The sequence below is a fragment of the Phaseolus vulgaris genome, chromosome 4 (genome assembly GCF_051622355.1).
Source record: "Phaseolus vulgaris cultivar YP4 chromosome 4, ASM5162235v1, whole genome shotgun sequence".
Taxonomy (NCBI): Eukaryota; Viridiplantae; Streptophyta; class Magnoliopsida; order Fabales; family Fabaceae; genus Phaseolus; species Phaseolus vulgaris.
The window spans coordinates 50,010,223-50,023,534 of record NC_143501.1 but is presented as its reverse complement, the minus strand read 5'-3'; the positions used below and the strand labels follow the sequence as shown (position 1 = coordinate 50,023,534).

Here is a 13,312-nt window from a genome sequence, read left to right as displayed (position 1 = left end):
GAAAAGTTGTCTACCCTGTCATAACTACTTAAAAAACGGTTTAAAATTTAAATATCAGTCCCGTCACCCTATCAGTAAAGAGTTATAGGTACCAATCAGAAAAACTGTCTACCCTGTCATAACTACTTAAAAAACGGTTTAAAATTCAAAGATCAGTCCCGTCACTCTATCAGTAAAGAGTTATAAGTACCAATCAGAAAACGAGAAACTCGTTGATGGTACCATTCACGACAAAACCAAAAATTTCATAATAGTTTACAGTTGAATAAACAATTATTCTTAAAAGCTGAGTGAAATGATTAATAATTTAATGACAAAGGTTTGCTCCATGATTATTGGTAATTCAGATTAATTAGTAATGATGGTGATACAATATTAGGGTATTTGTGAGGAACTTGCTCAAGTAATTAAAGCAAGCAAACAAGGATTGATAATGGTAACAGCTTTACAGCATTTGCTTTTCTGACATCGTGACTTTCGGGTTCTCTATCTTTCCCGAATAAAGAATTTATCAAAATGGTAACTACAAACCATTTGAAAAAAAATAAAATTACAATATATAAACTGATTAGACGGAGATTAAAATATATATATTTCTAGACGCTCTGTGTCCTTATTCGTTCCATGAAGTGACGTATTCTCTGCAATGCAATTTCCAGAGTTTTTTCACTCATATTTGCGAAGCACACTCTGAACCAACCTGGTTCAGAACAATGGCAAGAAGAACCTGGAGAGATATTGAGCTTCACTTCATGCAGAACAGCATTCCACAGCTCCAATTCACCTTCCATTGTTGGCTTCTCCAAAACTGGACTTAGATTCATCCAGCAAAACAACCCTGCGTTCCCCTCCAAGCACTCAACCCCTGCACTTCTCAACCCTTCAATGATCATTTGGTACCTCTTCCTCAGCCTCTCTCTGTTGGTTTTAATGTAGTTCTCGGTGAAGTTCTTGTCCGACAACATTGAAGCCAACAAGTGCTGTGTCTGCGAAGATATTAAGGTGAAGCTGGACATTCTTCTGGCTGTGGTCACAACCCTGTCGTTGTAGGAGTAAATGGTGCCAACTCTGAAACCAGGAAGGCCAAGGTCTTTGGAGAGGCTATAGACGATGTGAACTCTCTCTGCGTTTTTGTATTGGCGACCGTCTAGGATTTCTGCCACGCTTGTGAACTCAGAGGAGGAAAACACCGAGCCTGAGTAGATTTCATCTGACACCAGATGGATGTTCTTGCGGATCACGAAGTCAAGAATCTCCTCAAGAACTTGACGTGGGATTGTTACTCCTAAGGGGTTTGAAGGGTTTGTGATCAGCACTCCCCTCACTTTGTAGTTCATGGCTTCTGCCTCTTTGTGTGCAGCGTCTAAGGCTTCGGGAGTAATCTGGAAATTGCTTGAGCTGTCACAGTGGATGGGAACTATATTCACCCCAGTTCTCCACCTTAAATCTCTATCAAATCTGTAAAAAAAATATCCAAATTGTTACTAATACGTTAAAAAATCAACCTCATACAAACTAATACAAATAAAGACGAAGACACCAATCAAAATAAGAAAAATATACCAGTGACTTACCCTGGATAGTATGGGGTTGGAACGAGTAAAGCATCTCCTGGGTTTGCAAGGATGAAGGTTAAGAGTTCGTTGGCTGCAGTTGCACCTGCAGTGAGGATTATTCTTTGAGGGTCAAATTTTGCTCTTCCACCTCTCACTTGTTCCATGAAGCTTGCCATTGCAGTTCTGAAGGTTTTAAGCCCATGATAGTCTTGAAACAAAGCGTTCTCTCTGAAGCCAGGAGCTCCTTTTCCCCATGTGGAAGCCTCTGAGTGTTCTTCCAAGTACTTCTCAAGCAAATCAAATGAAACCTGCACCACAATAAATCGAAAGGATCAGTAAGTTATTCCTCCTGTGAAATTTTTCCTGAGTTGACTTCTGATATATGTACATGTACATGCACACTCACTTGATTTTCTGCCAACCCCATTTGTATAACTCCTGAGGGATTGGTGAATTCATCGTAGGGGTTCTCATCATAGGCTTTCCACCCAGCAAAATAAGGGGAATCTTCCCCATGAGTTTCAGAAACTGCAACATTTGAAAGCTCCACACAAGTCTGCTCCATCTCAATACCCATAGCTAGCTTCCTTGCAAGAGAGTTGAATACTCAATTACAGAAAGCAGAAAGGTACTGTGAGAGAGAGAGAGAGAGAGAGATGGAAAGCTGAGAGAGCGTTGAATGAAGCGTCTGTGTAAACTTCTTCTATATATAGGCTTTGAAAAAATGACAGAAAAAAATTAATGGCTTCTACTTCAAGTTGGCAAGATAAATATAAATTATTGATTCTCAATAGTGAGCAAATCGGAGCTTTACCCTTCAGACTTTTACAGAAATACTTTATCTGTTGCTAGTTGTGACAACTGTTTCGGATCCACACAGAAAATATACGGTTGTTGTTTGGAGGGGGATTTTTTGCCATCATTATAGCTCCCCTTTGCTTGGTTTAATGGAGCAGATAGATTATAATATTTGTTGTTTTTGGATGGGTTATTCAATATGGTTTCATCATATTTAATTATTGTAAAGTGGTTGAGCAATTTCTTCCATTCTCAACCTATGACTAATCAAATCTCTAATTTGGAATCTTGTTTACAAATTATTTAGGAGTGAGTTCGGTTGATCTTATTGTTCTCGAGTCATATTTCGAATATTTTAAAATTCTGATGCATCCACTTCAGTTTCATCTTATTATGGGTAATATTTAGATAGTAATGGTTAACGAGATTTTGAGAAATTGGAATAATTGTTTATTTAAAGGTGGAGCGGTGATCATACTGAAGTTTTTGTCCTTGAGAAGGTTAAGATTTGGTCTTTGATCGCTTCAAAGATATTATAAGTGAGTTTCTCGTTCTTTGACTGGTGTCTAGAACTCTTGATATGTATGTATTCGATTTAATATTTCTTTTGTAGTTGGTAGTGTTGGGAAGGGACGGTAAGAGATTTCTTTATGATTTTTATGTGTATGTGAGAAGGTACTATTTGACTTTTTTATTCGGTATGAGGGTTGAACAACTTTTTAAGTGGACCGATTTAATTTAATTGTTTCGATAAAAATAAATCCCCCTTGCCAAACAAACTCCAAAAATTCCTTTGGAGAAACCAAATCATGCATTAAGATCTGCAAAAGGTTTTTAAGTAAATAGAATTTGGGGAGTTCTGGGAGTAGTTATGTTTTGATGACCTGACAAAGATACCAAGTAGCAAAAATGGTCGATTAAGATTCTGATTTGCAAGTAGCTGGGACAAAGAAGAAGCTCCTGTGTGATCTTTCTGACCCCACAATGCATCAATAGCAAACAACAGAATTTAATGACTTGCAAAGTTTCAAGTAAACGTGTTCCTGTGTGTGACTTTCTTTCCATTCAAAGACATTAAGTGCATATTAGAATTAACTTAATGATGTAATCAACACCCTGCTTAGAGTTATGTCATTCTTAAGCTGCATTCACCATTTAGGTATTTTTTATGATCAAAACAACATTTCATTAAATTTGCACCAATTTCCTTAAACCCTTTTGCATTGTCATTGATCATTTTATATGCATCTAATGGAATTATACACAAAAATTTAAAAACAACAAAAGAAAAAAAATAATAAATCTTTGTAACTAATGATTAGATATTAATTTAAAAATTATTTTATACATTTTTATTAATAATATAAACTATTTTAGATACTAATTATTTTTTTAGTTTATAAAATATCTTTAGTTTAGTAATCCATTATTTTGATCTATTTGAAATTAGTTTTTATTTAATAATTTTCTTACTATTATATAAAATTTAAATTAACCCTGTGCTATTTATTGGGTACTAACATTATCGAAGGAGAGAACAGTTTATGCATAAAATCCAATCATTAATTGTTACCTATTAATTGACAGTGTATTACAAACAATATAAGTAATTTTGATTATTATTATTATTATTATTATATATATTATCAATATTTTTTTTACATAAATATAATATTTAGAAAGAATTTATCTTAGGTCCATCGTATTAACGAATATATGTGAATATAGGAAAACACTTACAAAATGCCCATGTAAGAAAACATGTATTATACTAAATAAATAAATTAAATTCTCATGAGTTAATATATTTTGAAGTACTGATTTTAAATATATTTTCGTGTTTAAATTTTAATTAAATCTTGAAATTAATTATTATTTATAATAAGATTGCCGTCTTCGATAATAATTTTGTTAAAAGTAATTTTTAGTTGTTCAATAATATAAAAATATATAAACAGGAAGAAAATTAATTAATTTCTGAAATCTTGTATAGATCTTGGAAGGGTCTTCACTTAATTGTAAAAGATTAGTACTAACCTAAATAAAGACCAAGTTTTGGAAAACGTGCCGACTTATTTATGATTGTATGTGGTTGTGAATCCAATAATGCTAATGATTGAAAAGCCAAATAAAAAAAAACCAGAAAGCACATAATTGCAATTAGCTTGAATCTAAGAGTTATTATTGAAGCTAATACCTTAATTAGGAACTAAGTACAGAAACACCAACTATACACAGATATCTCAGACTTAGATATGATTGTATGATACTTTGTTTAGATAATAGTAATTTATAGAAGAAATTTGGTGAAGTATATATGCATGCGTAAGAGGGTTTAGGAGTTGGGAGTTAAGGATATAGTTGTCGGGATTGTGTTGTTGTGGATTCAACCACGTAGAAGGATGTATTAGTTTTATATATATCTGTATCTGGACTTATCGTGTCATCTGTTATCGAGCCGTTATTCACGTATGAGTTGGTAGTTTTAGTGTGAGGGATGTATTGTAGATCCTACCTCGACTAGAGATTATGATATTTCATTTTTTTATAAGTGGATGATTTCATACTTAGAGAAGTATTAAATAAGGGAAGTATTAATTTTATATATCTGATATAGAGAAAAAGAGAAGAGGGAGTAAGGAAAATGGTATCAAAATTATTTAAAGTCTATCCGAGCGAGAGTTTGTTGGATTTATCGTGTCATCCGTTATCAGACCATCCATAACATATATTTTCACGCACGAGTTGACGGTCTCAGTATGAGAGAGTGTATTGGAGATCCCACATCGACTACTACTAGAGATTAGGATATTTCATTTTTTATAGCTGAATGCAAATCTGATCTTATAAGTCGGTTTTATGAGGTTGAGTTAAACTTAAAGTTCACTTCTTAACAGGATACGATGAATCTTATAAGTCAGTTTTATGAGGTTGAGTTAGACTTAAAGTTCAGTTTTGAACACGATTTATATATTAGTTTTATATATATCTCTATATTAGAGTGATTTAAAGTTTATCCGAGCGAGAATTTGTTGGACTTATCGTGTCATTCATTATCGAGCCGTTATCAGACTACCCAACGTATATTTTCACGCACGAGTTGGTAGTCTCAGTGTGAGGAGTGCATTGTTTATGAGGTTGAATTAGACTTAAAGTTCTGTTTTGAACACGATGAATGATGTAACAGATATAGATATAGTATAGAAATGAAGTGAGGAAGAAGAAGAAGATTATGAATATAATGATGAGAGGGATGCATGTGGAGAAGAGAAGAAGATGAGGTTTATAGATCTGCAGTTAATATGGTGAATCTTAAAGAATAATAGAGAACGTGAGATATGACGACTGTGCGGCGACTTCAGCCTCTAGGGTTGAGACAAGTATCAAACAGAGGTCTCTAACAGATATGGATTTTGAATTTTTAATGTTAATGGAGACGTAGTTGTGGACTTCTTACTACCTACACACCCTTTTCTACCCTCTTAAATTCCAACATGCATGGCTGGAAAGCATCCAAATTGATCTCTTTCTTCCATAAAAATAATCCTCAAGCTCCATCACTCTTTGCTCTTTGCTCTCTTTGCTTCCAAAATTCTGCAGATCACACACACATTATCTCTAGCTAGCTACACCACAAAGAATAAGACCTATACCTATATACTTATATGGTAGGTCAATTTTCATATACTTCAAATGCAGTATTAAATGATTTTAAATTCACATGAGATTACCAGGATATAAATTATATGGGTGGTTAATTTTAATATGTTCTAGTTTTAATTAGATTTTTTTTATTTTTGTTGAAAATACATAATATGTAGTCCTATTTCTAGAACATTTATCCCTAAATAACATATCCAAATTATAAGAAAATCCATAGAGGTCCTATGGAAGAATTTAGATATTCCAATTTTTTATTTTTTCTAATATGTAAATAAATCGCGAAAATAATTCAAGTAATAAAAGTCCAAGTTTCCTTTGGATCTCAATTCCAATATGATTCTCATGCTTCATTAGTCCATACGACTAGAGATTATGACATTTCATAGTATAGTGGATGCAAACTTCACCTTATAAATCGATTTTATGAAGTTGAGTTAGATTTAAAGTCCACTTCTTAATATGTATCAGAACTATTTCTAGTCTATCATAACGATTATTTGTTAGGCTTATCAGGTCACTCGCTATCAGATTGTTATCGGAGTTGTTAGCTTCGACATGAGGTGTGTTGGAGATTCCACATCGATTAAAAATTAGAATATTTCATAGTATAATAGATACAAACCTCATCTTATAAGAAAATTGAATTAGACTTAAAGTTCACTTCTTAATAATTTTCACACCAATTATTATTTTCATCACATGGTATTTTTTCCCTCTAGGCATCAAATTGTAAAAATGGATAATATTGAGAAGATAATTTATAAATATATATATATATATATATTTTTTTTTAAAGTATAAATTATATTGTTTGGTATGTCCTGAAATTTGAACTAATTAGTATTTATTGAATAGAATACGAATACTTATATCAATATTATGTTTCAAGTGAAATTAAATTATTTTTTTAAAGTAATTTTTAGGTATAAGTTTTGTAGATTTTTTTTTATTAGAATGTTATTTTATACTAAATAACTAGTTTTTTTTATCAGCACTTGGTTTTATGTAATAAAAAAGTAGTCATTAAGATGAAAGTATTTTTTTGCTTTCTCTCTCTATATTTTAAATGTATTTAATTATTATTTGTATGCAGACCAAAGGTTGCGTTTCCATTGGGTCTAATTAACTGTGAACTATAGTAAAATGAATGTGCAATGGTGTGTTAGGTGGAACAAAAGAAGTCACAAACATATATTTTATACAGAATATGTATAAGAGAAGCTCTTAATTGCCAAGAAAGTGTTACTATTGGAGTCCAACGGAGCATGAAGCAGCCATGAAATTATAATCTGCAGAGTTCTGAAAATGACTGCTGCTCCATTCTTGTGAGGAACCTTACAATGACAATGAAATCATGATAATTACACTGTTTCATTTCGACACAAAATTTGTTTTATAAACTTCAAAGTCACTCAGAATCTAGTAATTAATCTAGATCATACGTGAGAAAGGGGATGTGTTCTTGAATAATCATTTTTAAAAGTTCATTAAAGTGTCTCCACTCATGCCTTTTTTTAAAGACATAAACACTTCATAAACAAGAGTATTTAGCACTAACTGTTGGAGATTCCACGTCGACTAGAGATTAGAGCCTTTCATTGTATATAAGATGGTCGACTAAAGATTAGAGCCTTTCATTGTATATAAGAGGGTGTAAATCTCAACCTCATGAACCGGTTTTATGCTTAAAGTCCACTTTCTAATATGATATCAGAGTCATTTCGAGTCTATCCTAGCACTAATATGATACAAATTCCATTGTATATAAGTTGGGTGCAAACCTCAATCTCATGAACCGGTTTTATGGAGTTGAGTTAGGTTTAAAGTCCACTTTCTAATACTAACATAATGTAATTGAGAAGATTAAGAAGATGTAATAAGTCCATAACATGTTAGAGTGATGTAATTATTTTTGCTGTTCTTGAACACTGATTATGATCATGAGTGGAGAAAAAGTTAATATTGAAAGCCCGAGAAACACGTATCGACAATGTTAAACTAAAAGATGGAGAAGTTTAGGGTTGAAAAGAAGCAAGATAAATGGAATTTGTGATAGTGTTGTATCCCCATTAGAGGGGCATGAATCTTCTGAGAAGATATATGAGCAATGGTGAGAGGCCATGTGGGAATTTTTGTTATTTTTTCTGGTGATGTAAGATTATGAGAAGAGAAAGAAGCATAGAATATTAAGTGGGTCGCATTGGAGTAGGCATATTAATATAGGAAGATTCTGTTTTCTCCCTCATTTACGTGCATGACTCGTTCTTACCGTGTTCGTACACACGTTTTTGTTAACAAATACAAATCAGAAATGCTCCTCACAAAGTCCAATATCTGCACAAACATGCCAGCAAATTGTCTCTGACTCTGCATGCAATAATTTTCTCTAGCTTTAATCCTTGCTTAGCCTCACACAAACACCCCAACACACGCACATAAACTGACAAAGTTCCTTGTTATTGTCTTAATGCTCGTTCTGATTCAGAACTCAAAAAACGTGGCACAACACTGTCCACATGCTGTACCTCTTTCAAGCTTCCTAATACATGTTTCAAGCTAGGTTTTAAGACCATCACCTTAATCAGTGCACTCAATCATCAACATAAACATAGTATTTTGATTACATAGTATGCTCTAAAGTTAATGAGAATACCCATGTGACAGATGACTCTTGTTGTGTTCGATTTTTCTTTGCAACATGTAAAAAACTTTTTTCTCGAACAAGACTAAGACTATTGAACCACTTATCAATTAGTTGAATTGTACCTCATTTCTTACTCTTGGACAAACTCTTGTACTCTTGCTCTTCTACTTTTCCTCTCCGTGAACTTTGGACTCAGATGTTACCGGTACAAAACACTCTAACGTTCAAGTCAAACTTCAAAACTCGACACTCAGTATTTAGTACTAGATGATTGCATATCTGAACCTTTGGTATTTGTACTTATTTATATACTTATCGTGGGTCTTTTGTCCTTATTGGACCTAATAAAATCAGATTAGTTAATGTTGAGTCATTGATTAGTTTTGTCATTAGTTATCTTGATCGGCCTGAATCAGACGTCGAGTACTTACTCGGTCATGCGGATCCTAACCAGTACAAAACTCATCAAACAAATTTACAATGATATAACAGGATTAGTTTCTAACTCAAATAATATGGAAAATTTGTGATGAAAGTTTAGAAAAATGATGAGCATGATGAGTTATGTTTCTAACTCCACTTGCCTTTGTATTGGGATCTTGATAAGTATGTGTCTTGTTTATTAGTTTTTTATGTTGCTATAGCCTCCAAGAATTGCCTTTTTGTGTGGAAATTTCTAGGTCTGAAAGGCAAAAATAATTGCAGAAATATGGTGTAACTTTATCCCTACTGTACTGATAACGGGATCTGTGAGCAACACAGATGTAGGATAGATTAAAAAAGGGTTGATTGCATATTCCCTATGTTGCATGTGTGAACCTGAAAACTCCACAAAGGCTATGATGGACATAATCAGTTGTTTTGTCCACCAATATCTGAAAACACATATGATAAAATCTGCAACCTTTTTTTCTCTCATTATGGCTTGGAACTTCTTTGTTTCTATTGGTTTGTTTTCATGTTATATGTTCATCTTCCCCTTTTAAAATAACACAAAGTACAGCTCCATGCCAACCAAGCAATCTCATCACAAATTTAGCAATAAGTGCTGCAAACTCATATATATTGGAACTCATCAAAACATTTATCTACTTTTATTACCAACATGTTATAGTAGTATGGAGTGCACAAAGATTATGCTTCTTAAAATCAAGTTTGAATTCCACTTGCAGTGCAGTGTGATCTTCAGATATCAATATTAAAGAAGTCAACTATAATTATATACATTCAATAATGATGATATGTATATATACCCATAAAACAAAATCATTAAAAAAAAAATCAATTTTATTGACTAAAAATAATTAGTTTCAGTAACAAAAACCTTGATAGCTATTTAGATACCAATTTAAAAATTATTTATCAATAATAGACATTGATTTATAAATCAATAATTTTTTTAGTCTCTAAAATAACATTTAATTTGGTTATTACAGTGACTAATTATTTTTTTTATTTCTAAAATTAATTTTGATTAATGATTTTATTGTAGACTCACCTAAATAATATTTTTGTTTATCTCTTTTTACTTTCTTTCTGTATATTACTTGTAAATTATTTTTTTAATAGGGTTTTTATTATAGCAAGTAGAATTGTCAGTTCTATATTCCTAGTGTGAGTATTCTTCAATTTCGAGGAGTTGAATATGAAGTAACTCTTGAGTAAGAGAAAAAGGGAAGGTTCTAGTAGCCATAGGAAGATGGGGAACAATTTTATTAAAGTGAATTAGTTTTATATTGTTTTAAAAAAATTATTTTAATTTGCAAATACATAGTTTTAGTTTCTAAATATATATTAAATTTTAAAACTAGAAAAAAAAAACTTATTAGTTCTTCGAAATAATCAATATTTGGTACTTTGAGAACTAAAATTTTAGTTTTTTTTTTAAAAAAAAAAACTGAATGTCGAAATCATATTTACAATTAAACCATAAATATATATCAACGAAAATATTCATTTACATAGAGTATCTAAAATGTTAATTATAATTATCAAAACATTATATATATATATATATATCCCAAAATACAATAAACTAGTTTTTTAAAGATTCAATATTACAATTACTGATAAACACATGTTGCAAACAAATCATTAATTTTAACAAAAAGTAAACTCTATTACTTGTAGTACATATGATAATAAACAATAAACATAAAAAAAATTAAATTGATAATAGTCATACAATAATTAAATTTTGACAAGTATATATATGGTGAAATTCGATATTTGTTTTAATTTTCCAAATCACAATAAAGTGTTTATTTATAAATATTTATTTCCATAAACACATTAAGGTATCACAATTATTCAAAATCCATCCTAAAAATTCCGAAGATAAAAAATAGAGCAACAACAAGACACAAATAAGTGTGACGGAAAAGATAAATATTTGTTAATTTATATCAAAATTTAAATCAATCGTTTATATAATAATGTACTAAACTTAGCATATACAAATTTTAATAAATTATTTTTTAATTTTCAAATAATTCATATTAGTATAACTATATAATATAAAAAGGACTAATAAAAGCATTGTAAATGTAATTTTTTTATTATTCTTAAATTAGCAGCTTATGAAAAAGAAAATTAAATGAAAGTAAATAATTTTTTACGATTCTAATAACAATTTGGAGAAGACCAGTCCAATTATTTCTACAAAGTAAGTCTCTTTTATAAGTTCTTATAATTGAGAAAAAATAGTATTAATATTTAAATATTTTATATTATTAATTAGCTAAACACGTGTCTGACTGGAATTTAGCTTATAATACTATTGTAAATTTTTAATATATCAGTTCATTATTTAATTTTATAAAATATTATGTTAGCATATATACATATACATATAAATAATTATATGCATGGTAACTTAAATATATACATGATTTTTATAGGATATATTAATAGAAAATATTTTAAATTGAATTTTATAATTATTTTATTGTAATAAAATTGCATTATAAATAAAAGAAATGATTAATAAAGGCTATATATACATATACATTTTTAAATGTATTATACAGTATAAGTAATCATATTGTGTATTATTATATTAATAAATTCTTTGATACATATTAATTATGGTATTCATTATATACGTATACGTACTGTCTATTTGACTAAAAATATATGATTATTTATCGACATGAACGTTTAAATTATGAAAACCATATTCGTTAGTTATCTTAATAAAATAATATATTTTAAAAAATTAAAAATAGAAAAAAACCATTTTCATCCAATTTTTTTTTATATTGGATAATAAATTACTATACTTTTATAATTGCAGTAAAATCTTGAAATAAACAAAAAATATTGTTATTTTTAGATATTAAACAATTATCTTCAGTGTATTTTTAAATACGTAGAGTATATAAAATCAAATTAGTTAGTATATAAACAATATTTGATGTAACTAAAATCACGTACAAATCTTATATATTATTTTTCAAGAAAAATGGTATATAACTTCAAATTAATTTATATATTATCTAAACTTTGTTGATGCTTTTTTTTCGTAAATTTTATATAGTTTTAAAGATTTAGCATAATAAGTTTATCACCGGGTGGAAAAAAATAAATTTGTAGGGTTTGATTGAGTATTTATTCACACAAAAAGTTTATACAATTGTATATAATTATAATTATTATTTTTACAATCAACTCACTTTAAATAAATTATATAAGGAAATAAAAGTGAATTTTTTATTTTATTATAAATTTGAATTAATTTTTCTTGTGGAATAAAATCAATTTATTTTTATACGACCATTATATGTGATTTCCACAATGCATTTAGAATGGGCCTAAACCTTCCATACATAATAGTGTGGCCCGGTGGTAATGACTATAGTTATTTTTCAAATGCCTTATTATTTTTGGTAGTTTTTGTTAATTTTAAATTGCGATTTTAGTATTTAATCTTTTTAAATTGTTTTGGGATTTTATTTTTTTTTTCCATTCAATTTCTCTCAAAATCCATTATATATATTTTTTTATAAGTATATTGATTAAACTGTTTTGGAATTTTCTAACATAAAGTTTTCCAATTAAAATATCAAATTTATGTCCCAAATTTAGATAAAAAAATATTGAGTATTTGACAACTTTTTTGAAGACAATGATTTTTTTATTTATTTGAAAATTAAGAGTGCAAAAAAAATTATTCAAAAGAAAAATTGTTGTTGTGCTAAAAATAACAAATAACAAAAGTTTTCCATTTTTTTTTTCATAAAACTCAACTTTTTGATGGAGAAAGAAGAAAATTACTCTTGTATGTGGCATGATTGATTAATACACTTTAATTGGAGTGGTCTTATGGTGTTGGTGCTACCAAAGATTGAGAAGAAAAAATTAAGTTTGTACAAGATGCATGTTTGGAAAATATCATCGATAAATGACGGAGCAAGAACAATCAAAGAAGTGTTGGAATTGATGCATATAGATCTGTTTGATCAAATGAATACTCTTTTTCATGATTAAGATGAAAAGTTTCATGTTTTCTAAGAAAAAATTGTCCAAATATTATTAATACATATGTTTACACGTTAAATAGATATTGAATAAAACTAATTTTTAAGATATTTTAATGTGTTTGGTATGCTCAAGTTTCAAAACTGAAGAAAATAAAGTTTGAAAAATCAAG

The 13,312-nt window shown here is 29.6% G+C and overlaps 1 protein-coding gene across 1 annotated transcript; it reads right to left on the bottom strand.

Annotated features, from left to right (window-relative positions):
- Window positions 1-323: 323 nt before the first annotated feature.
- On the bottom strand, window positions 324-2,237 carry LOC137838146 (1-aminocyclopropane-1-carboxylate synthase 7). Its single transcript, XM_068647386.2, has 3 exons — window positions 1,963-2,237; window positions 1,575-1,864; window positions 324-1,458 (listed from the first exon to the last, which is right to left on the bottom strand). Exons 1-3 carry the CDS (start codon window positions 2,131-2,133, stop codon window positions 597-599), a joined length of 1,323 nt encoding a protein of 440 aa, XP_068503487.2. The 5' UTR covers window positions 2,134-2,237; the 3' UTR covers window positions 324-596.
- Between the last annotated feature and the right edge of the window lie 11,075 nt (window positions 2,238-13,312).